Genomic DNA, 13507 nt, shown 5'->3' on the forward strand with positions numbered 1-13507 from the left:
AGCAGAGAGGGCAGGTCCACAGGTCCTTAAAAATGGCAGCACAGGTGGAAATGGTGGTAAAGAAAGTAAATGGCATGCTTGCCTTCATCGGATGGGGCATCGGGTATAAAAGTTCACAAATTATGTTCCAGTTATATAGAACGTTGGTTAGGCCACATTTGGAATACTGTGTCCAATTCTGGTCACCACACTACCAGAAGGACATATGGAGAGAGTACACGAAAGGTTTCCCAGGATGTTGCCTGGTATGGAGGGTATTAGCTATGAGTTGAGATTGAATAAACTGGGATTTTTCTCCCTGGAAAGACGGGGCTGAGGGGCGGCCTGATAGTTTATAAAATTATGAGAGGTATAGAGTGAACAATTGGAGGCTTTTTCCCAGGGTGGAAATGATAATTTCAAGGGGGCACAAGTTCAAGGTGATGGGGATAGGTTCAGTGGAGATGTGCGGGGGAAGGTTTTTACACAGAGGGTGGTGGTGGCCTGGAATGCACTGCCAAGTGAGGTGGTTGAGGCAGATACTTTAGCGACCTTTAGGACTTATGTGGATAGACACATGAACAGATGGGGTTTAGAAGGATTCAGACGGTTGGCCTAGATAGGACACGTGATCGTCGCAGGCTTGGAGGGCCGAAGGGCCTGTTCCTGTGCTGTATTGTTCTTTGTTCTTGAGTGTGCTGTGACAAGAGAAAGGAGAAATAGCTGAGAACAAAAAAATTACACAGCATGAAGGAAGGAACAGGTTCGTGGCCAAGACCAAGTTGCTTTTAATTTAAAATTCATCTTAAAGGAGATCCGTGGAGAGGCCTTCGCTTTCAGCGCAATAAGCCTCCTCTTCTTTGAGGTACCTCTTAAAATTTCTTTCTATGACCACCTGCCTTGTTATCCCCTTACATGGTCCAGTTATGTGTTTACATTCCTCTGACACACCTTGGGATGTTTTACTACATCAGGGTATAGAATTATAGACAGCACACACGGAGGGAGGCCCTTCATATCCATGCCAGGTGGGAGAAAGAGCACTCAGCTGGTTTCACTCCCCTCCCTATCTCCGTAGCCCCGCAGATGCTTCTCCAATTTCCTTTCTAAATCCACGATTGGATCTGCCTCCACCGCACTCTCAGGCAGTGCATTCTGGATCCTAACCACTCGCTGCGCAAAAACGTTTTTATGTTGCCTCTCGTTCTTTTACCAATCACCTTTAAATCTGTTTCCTCTGGTCCTCAAACTCCTACCAATGGGAACAGTGCCACTCCTGTCTACTTTGTCGATATCCCTCGTGACTTTTAATGCATCTATCAAATCTTGTCTCGACCTTCTCTAAGGAGAACAATCCCAGATTTCCAACCTCTCGACGTAACTGAAGTTCCTCATCCCAGGAGCCTTTCTCATGAATCTTTTTTGAAGCCACTGTGATGGCTTCACATCTTTCCTAACGTCTGATACCTGGAAGTGGACGCAATACTCCACTTGAGACCAAACCAATGTTTTGTAAAGGTTCCTTATAACTTCCTTGCTTTGTACTGTATGCCCTGATTTAGAAAGCCCAGGATTCCATATGCTTTATTAACCACTTTCTCAATCAGCCGGTTTAGCTCAGTGGGCTAGACAGCTGGCTTGTAATGCAGAACGAGGCCAGCAGCGTGGGTTCAATTTCCATACCGGCTTACCCGCACAGGCGCCGGAATGTGGCGACTAGGGGCTTTTCACAGTAACTTCATACTTGTGACAAAAGATTATTATTATTATCAAACTGCTCTGCCACCTTCAATAAATACTTTGTGCATATATATTTGCAGGCCACCCTCCACCCGCATCCCCTTTAGAATTATATCCTTTATTTTACGTTGTCTTTCCTTGTTCTTCTTATGAAAATGTATCACTTCACACTTCTCTGCAAAAAATGTAATCTGACAGTTCGCCCATACCACCAGCCAGTCTATGTACCCTTGAGATCTATCACTATACTCCTCGCAGTTCACTATACTTGCAAGTTTTGTGCCATTAGCACCTACACTCAAATCTAGGCTCTTAATGTATTTCAAGAACAGCCAGGGGTCCCAATGCCGACTCCTGGGGAACCCCACTATAAATTCTCCTGTTTGATAAACAACTATTCACCATTACTCCATAACCACTCTACCACTGTCCATCTTATTCCATGGGAATGATTTTGCTGATTAACCTGATATATAGTACTTTATCAAACACCTTCTGGATGTCCGGGACCGATTTTTACCAACTGGTCATCCTTCGCGACCCACGCTGGCCGACCTTTGCGACGCATGCCAGTTGACCTTTGCGACCCACCATTTTCACTTAGCTTTAATGTGACAGGTGAGTCTGCTTGGTCCTCGCGATCTCAGTTGCTTTGTTATTCAAGGTTACATTTCTGTTATGGACTTCAGTTGATGATTTAAGGTCTCATTGCAACGGTTGAAAAAAATCAAGAGGTTTGTCCTCGAACTCACCATGCTTAGTCTTCAAATGTCTTTGATGTTTGAGGGCTTTAGACTCTCATTTGCCAGTACTTCACTACATATAACACACAAGGGCTCCCGACACCTGCCCAAAATCCTGACTTTGAAAATGACTGATGTAGATCACATCAAGCACATCGCCTCATCAACCCTCGCTGTTACTTCATGAAAGAACCCAATTAGGTTAGTTAAACAACAATTGCCCTGAACAAATCTGTGCTGGCTTTCCTTAATTACTCTGTTTTTGTGACACTTTGTCCAGATAATTGTTTCGAAAGCTTTCCTCCTGAGGTAAACTGACTGGTCTGCTGTTGCTGGCCTTATTCTTGCACCCTTTTCTTGAACTAGGCTATTATGGTCTTATGGTCTTATTATATTTACAGTCCTCCAGCACCAGCATCGTATCTAAGGCGGATTGGAAAATTATGGACTGTGGGCTTCTGCAATTTTGACCTTTACTTGCCTCAGAATCCTTGGATGAATTTGGTCCTGTCCTGGTGACTTACCAACTTTAAGTAGAGCCAGCCAAAGATGTGCAGGTGAGGTGGATTGGCCATGCTAAATTGCCCTTAGTGTCCAAAATGTTGGGGTTACTGTGTTACAGGGATAGGGTGGAGTTGTGGGCTTAAGTAGGGTGCTCATCCCAAGGGCCAGTGCAGACTCAATGGGCCGAATGGCCTCCTGTTCTGTAAATTCTATGAACCTCCTTATCGATTTTTGACTCATCATGTGTCTTAACAGTCTCCTCTTTCACTATGACTGTGACAGGATCTTCTTTGGTAAGGACAGATGCAAGGTGCATATAAACATATGAATTAGCAGTAGAAGTGGCTGTTCCATCCCTCGAGCCACACTGTGAATCAATAAGATAATGGCTGATCTGAATGTGGCCTCAACTCCACATTCCACCCATACCCCTTTGACTCCCTTGTACTTCAGGCATGCCTCCTGCCTCCAGGTCCCCCGTTCCCCCTCCCCCCTATTTCTATGTTTCTGGAAGACTTTAAAATTTCCTTTCATGTTAATACTAGTCTTTTATACTCTCTCTTTGCTTCTCTTATTTCTTCTGAATTTTCTACATTCAGCCTGGTTCTTACTCGCATTATCAACCCGATATCTGTCAGGCCCACTCTTTTTCCCGTTTCATTTGACCAACCCTTTCAGTGTGCGGAATACCCTGACTTTGTTCTGAATAAATGTGAGTTTTACCAAATATCAACAAGTCTTTGTTTCCTTTCAGAATGGTTGCAAGGTGTTTCTGGGATGCTGACACGGATAACTTTGCGCAGGCTGTGTATATGAACGTAAGTGTACATTGTGCATTAATGCTGTGTATTGGGGATCTGGGGTGTCTGGGAGAAAGGATTTACTCTGGACCAGTAACTGTTTTATCTCCACTTTGGTTTGTTTTAGTCGGTCAACTGAATTTTTAAAAAAATTGCGCTTGTGTTTCTCTCTCCTGAAGGTGACCATATAGGTCACCTACTGCCATCCAGATGGTCAATGTTACTGGTAAGGTAAAGATAGAAAAGGTAAAGCCACCATAGTTCCAGACGACCATTGGCTGCTTTCTCCTTATGGGGAGAGACGACTGATGATCATTTAACCTGAGGGTCACCACACCTCAGGCGAGGGTCAAGGTTGAGAAGGTGAGGCCTTCATGAATAACATGTAATGTTGACCAATAACAGCCAATCTCTATCAATTTTCTCCAACATGAGGGATTTGAACGTATTTTCTCTGGGCGATTACTTCAGATCTCTGGATTACTCGTCTGGCAGCATGACCATTGCATTACCGTACAGCGTCACGTGTGACTAGCTAGTGAATACATAGAGTTTTACAGCACAGCAAGAGACCTTCAACCCATCGCGTCCATTCCAACCATCAAACACCATCTCTTCTTTAATATTAGATTTAGAGTACCCAATTCTTTTTTTTTCCTATTAAGGGGCAATTTAGCGTGGCCATTCCACCTACCCTGCACATCTTTGGGTTGTGGGGGTGAGACCCACGCAGACACGGGGAGAATGTGCAAACTCCACACGGACAGTGACCCGGGCGTGGGATTGAACCCGGGTCCTTGGCGCAGTGAGGCAGCAGTGCTAACCACTGCGCCAGCATGCTGCCCCGAGGATCTATCTAATCTAATCCCATTTTCCAGCACTTGGTCCGTAGCCTTGTCTGCAGTGACATTTCAAGTGTTTATCTAAATACTTTGTAAAAGTTGTGAGAGTTCCTGCCTCACCACCCTTTCACTCTCTTTTGATAGCTGGATTGATCCAGCCCAGGCAATATCCTGGTGAACTTCCTCTGCACCCTCTCCAGTGCAATCACTTCCTTTCTATAGTGTGGCCACCAGCTGGGGCCTAACCAGCGTTTTATACATCACATGGACGCCAATGGTTCAAGAAGGCGGATCGCCACACCTTAAGGGCAATTAGGGATTGGTAAAAATTGCTGGCTTAGCGACACGCCCACATCCTGTGAAAAAGAAATCTTTAAAAGCCCCTGTTCTCTGCCACGGTTCTGACTTCTTGCACCTCACCAATTTGAATCATTCACCATCGACCTCGTGCCTCAGTCGCGCCCTAAGCACTAGAATTTTCTCCTGAAATCCCTCCATCTATCTTTCCTCCTTTCAGACCCTTCCTTAAAACTTAAATCTTTGACCAAGTTTTTTCCTAATATTTCCTCAAGGTGTCGAATTTTGTTTGATTGTGTTCCCGTGCAACCTGCTGAGACGTTTTATTATATTAAAGGTGTTTGGTGTCTGCTCTGTGACCCGCAGTGCTCCAACTCATTTTCTCAATTAAAGATAATGGAACGTTGATGACCTGAAATACAGAAATTCTTATCTTTCTGTTTGCCGCAATTGCAACAGGCTGCAGGAAAGAGAGAGAAAAGGCAGTGAGGTTGAGAAAGAGAAAAAACCCATTGAAGTCAAAAAAAGTATCACTTTTTGCTAATCCCAGTATCCGGAGTCCCAGATTATTATGGTGCATATGGCTATTTGGTCCATTGTGTCTGCACTGGTTCCCCAAAAGAGCATCGTGGCTCATTGCCATTCCCTTCCCTTTTCCCTTGCACATTGTGCAGGTCAGCACAATACCATAGTGGTTAGCACAGTTGCTTCACAGCTCCAGGGTCCCAGGTTCGATTCCCGGCTGGGTCACTGTCTGTGCGGAGTCTGCACGCTCTCCCCGTATCTGCGTGGGTTCCCTCCGGGTGCTCCGGTTTCCTCCCACAGTCCAAAGATGTACAGGGTATGTGGATTGGCCATGATAAATTGCCCTTAGTGTCCAAAAAATGTTAAGTGGGGGTTACTCGGTTACGGGGATAGGGTAGATACTTGGACTTTAGTAGGGAGCTCTTTGTAAGGGCCAGTGCAGACTCAATGGGCCTAATGGCCTCTTCTGTGCTGTAAATTCTATGATTCTATTCAAGTAACCATCTAATACCCTCTTGAATGTCTCGATTGAACCTGCGCCCACCACATTCCAGACCCAAACCATTCGCTGTGAAAAAGTTTTTTTCTCACATCACATTTGCTCCTTTTACAAATCGCTTTAAATCTGTGCCCTCTTGGTATCGATCCTTTTGCAAGTGGGAACAGTTTCTCCCTGTCTACTTTGTCCAGCCCCTTCATGGTTTTGAACATCTCTATCAAACCTCCTCTCAGCCTTCTTCTCTTCAAGGAGAACAGTCCCAACCTCTCCGATCCATCCTCATCACTGAAGTTTCTCATCCCTGGAGCCATTCTTGTCAACCTCTTCCACACTCTCTCCAATGTGTTCACATCCTTCCTATTGAGTGGCGCCCAGAACTATGCACAATATTGCAGCTGATGTCTAACTGGTGTTTTGTACAAATTCAGCATAACCTCCTTGCTCTTGTACTCCTATGCCCCTATTAATAAAGCCCAGAATTCTACATGCTTTTTCTCTATATCAATGTCTTCAATCTATAAACACGTTCAATTGTCTCCTCATTGAGGTACGATATTCTATAACTCAGTCATCATTTGGCTGAAATAGCTTTTCCCTGACTCTCTTTTTCATTCTGATCCTTCTCATCTTTACCTTGCCAACAACTTTGTCAATTCCCTCCACAGTCGTGAGATTATGGGAATTGACGTGGCAGCATGGTGGCACAGTGGTTAGCACTGCTGCATCACAACGCCAGGGACCTAGGTTCGAGTCAGACCTCGATTCTAACTTTGGGTGACTGTCTGTGTAGAGTCTGCACATTCTCCCTGTGCACATTCTCCCCGTGTCTGCGTGGGTTTCCTCCGGGTGCTCCGGTTTCCTCTCTCAGGCCAAAGATGTGCAGGTTTAGTGGATTGGTCGTGCTAAATTCCCCCATTGTGTCCAAAGGTTACGCGGATAGGGCAGGTAATTGGGCCTAGGTAGGGTGCTTTCTCAGAGGGCCGGTGCAGACCTGATGGGCTGAATGGCCTCCTTCAGCACTGCGGAGATTTTATGATTTCCATTCTGACAACTTGTATTCTCTCTTCCCCCAAAATGAGGCCGCAACACTCTCAACCTTTGCTGAGGGTGGAACTTCTCAATACCTGAAATCACAGGTAACCCTTTCTGTGGTTGAGGTGCCCTGGACGACACCCGCTATCCCAGATGAAAAGAAGAAAGAGCTTGCATTTCTGTAGCACCTTTCACAGTCTCAAAATATCCCAAAGTGCATGATGGCCAACAAAGTACTTTGTGAAATGCAGTCACTATTTAGAACATAGAACATACAGTGCAGAAGGAGGCCATTCGGCCCATCGAGTCTGCACCGACCACCCTATCCCCGTAACCCAATAATCCCTCCTAACCTTTTTTTATATAAATTTAAAGTACCCAATTCATTTTTTCCAATTAAGGAGCGATTTAGCGTGGCCAATCCACCTAAACTGCACATCTTTGGGTTGTGAGGGCGAAACCCACGCAGACACGGGGAGAATGTGCAACCTCCACGCGGAGAGTGACCCAGAGCCGGGATTCGAACCTGGGACCTCGGCACCATGAGGCAGCAGGGCTAACCCACTGCGCCACCGTGCTGTCCCCTCCTAACCGTTTTGATTACTCAGGGCAATATATCATGGCCAATACACCTAAACTGTACGTCTTTGGACTGTGGGAGGAAACCGGACGGCACCCGGAGGAAACCCACGCAGACACAGGGAGAACGTGCAGACTTCACACAGACAGTGACCCAAGCCGGGAATCGAACTTGGGACCCTGGAGCTGTGAAGCCACAGTGCTATCCACAATGCTACCGTGCTGCCCAAGACAGTAAAGGGATCACACTGGTCAGTGTGTGCACGGCCGATCTCTCCTGTGCACAGCCATGTGATTGTGACCAGATCATCCATTTTTAGATATCGGTTGAGGGATAAATATTAACCAGGACATTCGGGAAACTTGCTGCTCTTCTTTGAAATAGTGTCTGTGGAGAATTTGCAACCTCCTGAGGATCGACAGAGCTTTGTTTTAACACCTCACTTGTCGCACTCCCTTTTTTCAATTCTTGCAAGATTGGGCAAGATCAGCATGTTGACCATCTCAAATTGCTCTTGAGAATGAGGTGGCTTGACCCTTTCTGTAGCGGTTTGGTACAACTGAGTGTCTTGCTCGGCCATTTCAGAGGGCAGGTAAGAGTCAGCTACATTGCTGTAAGTCTGGTGTCACATGTAGGCCAGACCGGGGTAAGGACGGCAGATTTCCTTCCCTGAAGGACACTAGTGAACCAGATGGGTTTGTACAACAATTGAAAATGAAATGAAATGAAAATCGCCTATTGTCACAAGTAGGCTTCAATGAAGTTACTGTGAAAAGCCCCTAGTCGCCACATTCCGGCGCCTGTTCGGGGAGGCTGGTACGGGAATTGAACCGTTCTGCTGGCCTGCCTTGGTCTACTTTTAAAGTCAGCGATTTAGCCCAGTGTGCTAAACCAGCCCCTTGATAGTTGATAGTTTTGTGCTGCTGTTACTGAGACTAGCTTCCAGTTCCAGTTCCAAATTGGTGGGATTTCACACCATGTCCCCAGAGCATTAGCCTGGGTCTCTGGGTTACTAATCCAGTAACATTGCACTTTAGTCCTGGCACTGGGCGTGCTGGCTTGGATTATGAGTTCAAGCCTTACCAAAACTTTGTTGAGCCTTAGTAATGACTGTATCTTCGACATGTAATATGTCTCAATTTTGTATTAATCCAGTTTGTCTGCTTTTAGGAAAGCTTGTTCTGCGTTGCTGCTGCCTTTGGCTGCTACTACTATTAACAACCTCCAAGGATCTAACTGGAACCAGCGCTGTTATTAAATGTCTTTATGCAAATACCTTAAAAGTTTTTGCGTCTGTACAATAGGTTTTTTAAATGAAGTGCTGTATAATGTAATAGCTCATACCAAGAATAAAGAAATATAGAGTGATCTTGTTCAAGTTGTCCCTGGTTAAAATAAATACCCTGCACAAATTTTGTACAGAAAATGCTAAAATGTATGCGGTACGCCTGTCAGCATCTGAAAAGAACAAATAGCAGGTCAACAATATCGCTGCTTCTTCAGAACCTGAAACTCGTGTCCAGTGCCAGTTATGATAGAGGCTACACACACACAATCTATTCATGTTTGCGCGTTGCCCTGCCCAGTCAGGGGCCAGCAAGCACACAGGAAAATGTACCCTTTTTCAACAGAAATTGGTGGGTAAACTGAGCAGGCCTGGCAGACCCGCGGAGAGGGAATCATACACACTCGAATCATTAACTCAGTTCTTCTCCACCGAGGCTGCCAGACCTGCTGAGTTTAACCAGCATTTTCTGTTTTTATTTCAGATTTCCAGCATCCGCAGTATTTTCCTTTTAATTATCCATTTTCAATCTGTGCCTATGCCCCAAAAATAATGCCTTGATTGAATTAAACACCTTGCTCGTTTTGGAATTGAGAACCTGATGTTTCAGCTGTGTGCGGGGATCACACCTGGCTGCAGTAGTCATCTCACCTCTGGAAGGATGTATAGACCTTGAAGGGGATACAGCACAGATTTACCAGAATTGTCAATCAATTAGATGACGGGAATACAAACTTAAATTTATGCAGCCAGTTCGCAGAATTTAATTTAACCCTTTTAGCTACATTATTTTCAGCATTGGTTCAGAAGTTGGAGCAACAAGTTATGTAATATGCACAAAGAGCAGCTGAATAAGGTGAGCATGTATGGGTGCTGCAATGTGGAATGGAATGAGGAGGTTCTAACCTCAAAACATTGGGTCTCAAATGGAGGCAGGAGCATGTTGGAAGCTGGTTTAACCCAATCATACTCCTGAACAATTTGGCAAGTAATCAATCGCAGACTGAAAATACGAGACCAAAAACGGCGGTACAAGGGAACCTGTTGAGAAGGATCAAATGAAAAAGATTGGTGAGCTATTGGGATTTGGTGTAGAATTACTCCGCTACGCATAGGATACTGTACAGGTCACCATTGTGTGGGATCATCGAGTCTCAATAGAAATTGGCCAGTAATGATGCTGAAACTGTCAATGCTGACCTTCACTACATTGCCTTCTGAAATCAGTGCGTATGTAGCTAAACAGGGAAATCCAGAAGTTGTTGCCTGACTCTTTGCTCCTCCACAGGCTGGGCTGCTGAAATCCCTGCAGACAGCAATCCTCAGACATGATTGAACTAACAAGAACCTCCTCTTTCTTGTGATATCACTCTTAAAAATTGCAAAAATAATCACGGTTTGTCAATGAGGTATAACTTGGCTTTTAACAAAGTATCACGGAACTACTGCAAAACAACCTTTCTGACATTAGAAAACTAATTTTGTATTTCTGCAATGTCAATTTTTGCACTTTATGGCAATTGCATAGTTTTTCATTTTTATTTTAAAATTTGTTTATTTCACTTTATATACAATCCCAATCTTTATTTCACTCTCTGAAAAAATTATAAAAAGGATAATCAATGCATTTAACTTTGAGGTATTCTCACAGACAGCAAATCAATGTGATTGACAGCTTATGCTGCTGAATAACATTGCTGCTCCTGCACACTTAGAGATCCCATTAACTTGGTCCTGAGCCAAATTAATATTGGGAATTGAGAGGCCACTAGATCTTTGTGAGCAGATTCCTTCGAGGTCAGCAACAAGCACCATCAATTTGCCACGGAGTGCAAAGTCCGACCCCAAATGTGAAACTCCTGAATCTGTCTGATCAAGTGGTGAAGATCATTCTCATAATATCTTGGGTGAGCATTGCTTTTTTTATGTATAAAACTTATCGTGAATAAGGCAGAAAGATTTCCTTTACGACTTTGCTAGATTCCAATCCGAAGAATGTTCTCTTTTGTCTTCGTGATACAGTTCAAAATTATTATTGAGGACATAGAAAGGCTTGTATTTATAGAGAAACATTTATATTATGAGGAATACAATATATCCAAAGGCTTTAAGCTTTTAAAAAAAAATGGAAGGACATTGTGTTTTGGACACTGTCCTGAGGTTTTTTTTTAAAGGCTACAAGTTCACTTTGGTCTGTGAGCAAGCTGCTTTTCCCATGAAATCACATGACTTCAGCTAGATGACCAACACGACACCTGGTGAGAGAGTTATTTTGTTCACTTGAGTTAAAGTAAATGCAATGGCTGTTGCCAGGTTGTAGGCTCCTGGTGAGTGGTTGGAAACACCTTGCCTGGGCGATGTTCTTTCTGAATGTTTTATTTTGGACTCCATGTGTGCGCGTGCCTTGGGAGCAAACAGTGAAGGAAGACTACTCTCTTCCTCTTTCCTTCTCTCTCTCTTTCCTTCTCTCTCTCTCGCCCCCTCTTTTGCCTGCAGCCCAGAGTGGAATTTTCACATTCAGCCAGAAAGTTCTCAGCTCAGTATAACTCCTCCATATTGAAGGACAGCAAAACTGTGGCAAGCTAGAGTCAGCAAAGACGATGTTTCACCAAAGATCCATCTGAAAGGATTTCCGGATAACCACAGTGACCAGCAGTCTGTCAGATCGGCAGTGTCAAGACCTTTTTTAACTTCATCCTGTATAGTTTCCTTATGCCATCCTCTGCGGGGACCTTATTTGTCTTGTTTTGTGTTTGTGTGTGTGTTGGGATTTTTATAAGGGGGTAAATTGTTAAACCTTTGGATTACAGATTATGTTATTTTTAACTTGTTTGAAGTATTTTGTTGTATAATAAATCAATTATTCTGAGTTTATTGAAATAAGTCTGGTTGAAGTCTCTTTTATTTCGGGTTCAATATTAGTGAAAGTAAACGATTAGTCATTTTGGTGAATGAATTAAACCTTTTCACTATTGCTGCGACCTGTGCAATAATGGGGCTGGTGCGCACTCCTCCCACCTTGATCCAAGCGATATCCTCAGTAAATCCCAAAGCACGTTGCAACCAACGAGGTACTTTTGTAAGACACTTGTGGTATTGAAAACCCACATACACACAGCAAACATCCACAAACAGCAATAAGGTGATCAAACAGCAAAAGACAGTACAGCAGGTCTTGAAATGCTGGAAATACTCACCAGTTTATTGCAGCATCTGTGGAGAGCGACACTGTTAACGTTCTAGGTCTGTGACCTTTTACCATAACTGGGAAGAGTTAGAAATGTATTGAGCTTTGAGCAAGGGGTGGGTGGGACAAGAACAAAAAGAAGGTCTGATAGAGTGAAAGTCAGGGGCCATTGAACAACAGAAGAGCTAGCCTTTCCCAAAGGGAATTGTGTTGGGCAAGAAAAGATGTGCCGAGATCAAGTGTACAGCTGGTTGAAAAATAAGCAAAACAAACAAAATGGAGCAGAGATTATGATCTGAAATAGTTGAATCGGTAAGATTGGAAGGTTCCCAATTGAATGACGAGGTGGTCCTTTACAGTTCTCTGTACTCAATCCCTTTGACCCTGTGAGACTGACTCTGGTATTATTCTGGCCTCTGAACCGGGAGGTAAATTAAAACCCATCTCAATAGAGTGGTGCAATACTGAGGGAGTGCCGCACTGTCAGAGATGCCCCTTTTTGGATGAAGTATTGAACTATTTTCACAGTAACTTCATTGCACTGTTAAGGCAAGCCTACTTGTGACACAAATAAAGATAATAAGAACAATAAGAACACAAATGAACTGTGACTTGGCCAACATCTGAAACAAACAACCTGAACGTTTACACAACGTTTACTCCCCAAATGAGTGGCCGTTTTTCCTACATTACAGAAATTACTATATTTCTATATCGTGGTTTTGAAGTGCTTTCGGACATCTTAAAGTTGGAAAAGGCTTTAAATAAATGCAACTCATTTTTATTTTCCAATGTTGCGCATTAAGCGCCTTCAAATAACTGGGATAAAAGGCCTAAAATAAAATGCTGGTTCGTGAGGTTTTGGGTATCAATATAGTCAACATTTAATTTCTGGGCTATTGCTTGCTTTTCTTCAAAGCGATCTGTTGCATGGGCAGTGCCTTTGAGACATTTTCAAGATGTGATGAGATGTTGTGTTAATGAATGTCTGGAGCAATCAGAGAAAACATCCTCCCCAAGAACTTCAAAAGAGAATGTAGTGCTTCACTTTGCTCCCATCCCAGCATGAAATGCATGGGCAGCAACTAAAAAAAAAAATCTTTTAATTGGTAGGCATGTCTTGTGGCGCTTAATAATGGCCTGTTTGCTGTGTCTAATGCAACCTTCCACCGAAACAGAGACTGTAATTGGGCGGAACCTCAACGTGCGACACCAGACAGAGAAGTAGATGAGTGGTGGCTGGATAGCTGTCCGAGCTCATTCTCATCCCCTTCCCAACATCTGACTGCCTTTACAATCATTCTCCTACTTCACCCAATCCATGTGAAGAAGGGATTTTACTGGGCCCATACTTTAGGAAGAATATGAAAGCTTTGGAAAGAATATGGAAGAGGGAGACGGGAATGCTTCCAGTGCTGAAAGATTAGTCATGTGGCCGGGCTGGAGAAGCTGGCGTTGTTCTCCACATGGCAGAGAAGATTAAGAGGAGATTTG

General features: G+C 43.9%; 1 protein-coding gene across 2 annotated transcripts in view; it reads left to right on the plus strand.

Moving 5' to 3' along the window:
* The window catches only part of dynlt2b (dynein light chain Tctex-type 2B), a 42564-nt gene extending 33649 nt beyond the window's left edge, over nt 1-8915 (plus strand). Inside the window, exons 4-6 of one of the 2 annotated variants that reach the window (XR_005462825.1) lie at nt 2864-3019; nt 3721-3784; nt 8712-8915. Coding sequence is in view for 1 of the 2 variants with exons in the window: in XM_038815826.1 (XP_038671754.1) it covers nt 3721-3784; nt 8712-8759 (112 nt within the window). In the remaining variant the exon portion in view is untranslated. The remainder of the gene's footprint in view (nt 1-2863; nt 3020-3720; nt 3785-8711) is intronic. The other variant, XM_038815826.1, reaches the window with a different exon arrangement.
* The last annotated feature ends 4592 nt before the right edge of the window (nt 8916-13507 follow it).

The sequence above is a fragment of the Scyliorhinus canicula genome, chromosome 13 (genome assembly GCF_902713615.1).
Source record: "Scyliorhinus canicula chromosome 13, sScyCan1.1, whole genome shotgun sequence".
Taxonomy (NCBI): Eukaryota; Metazoa; Chordata; class Chondrichthyes; order Carcharhiniformes; family Scyliorhinidae; genus Scyliorhinus; species Scyliorhinus canicula.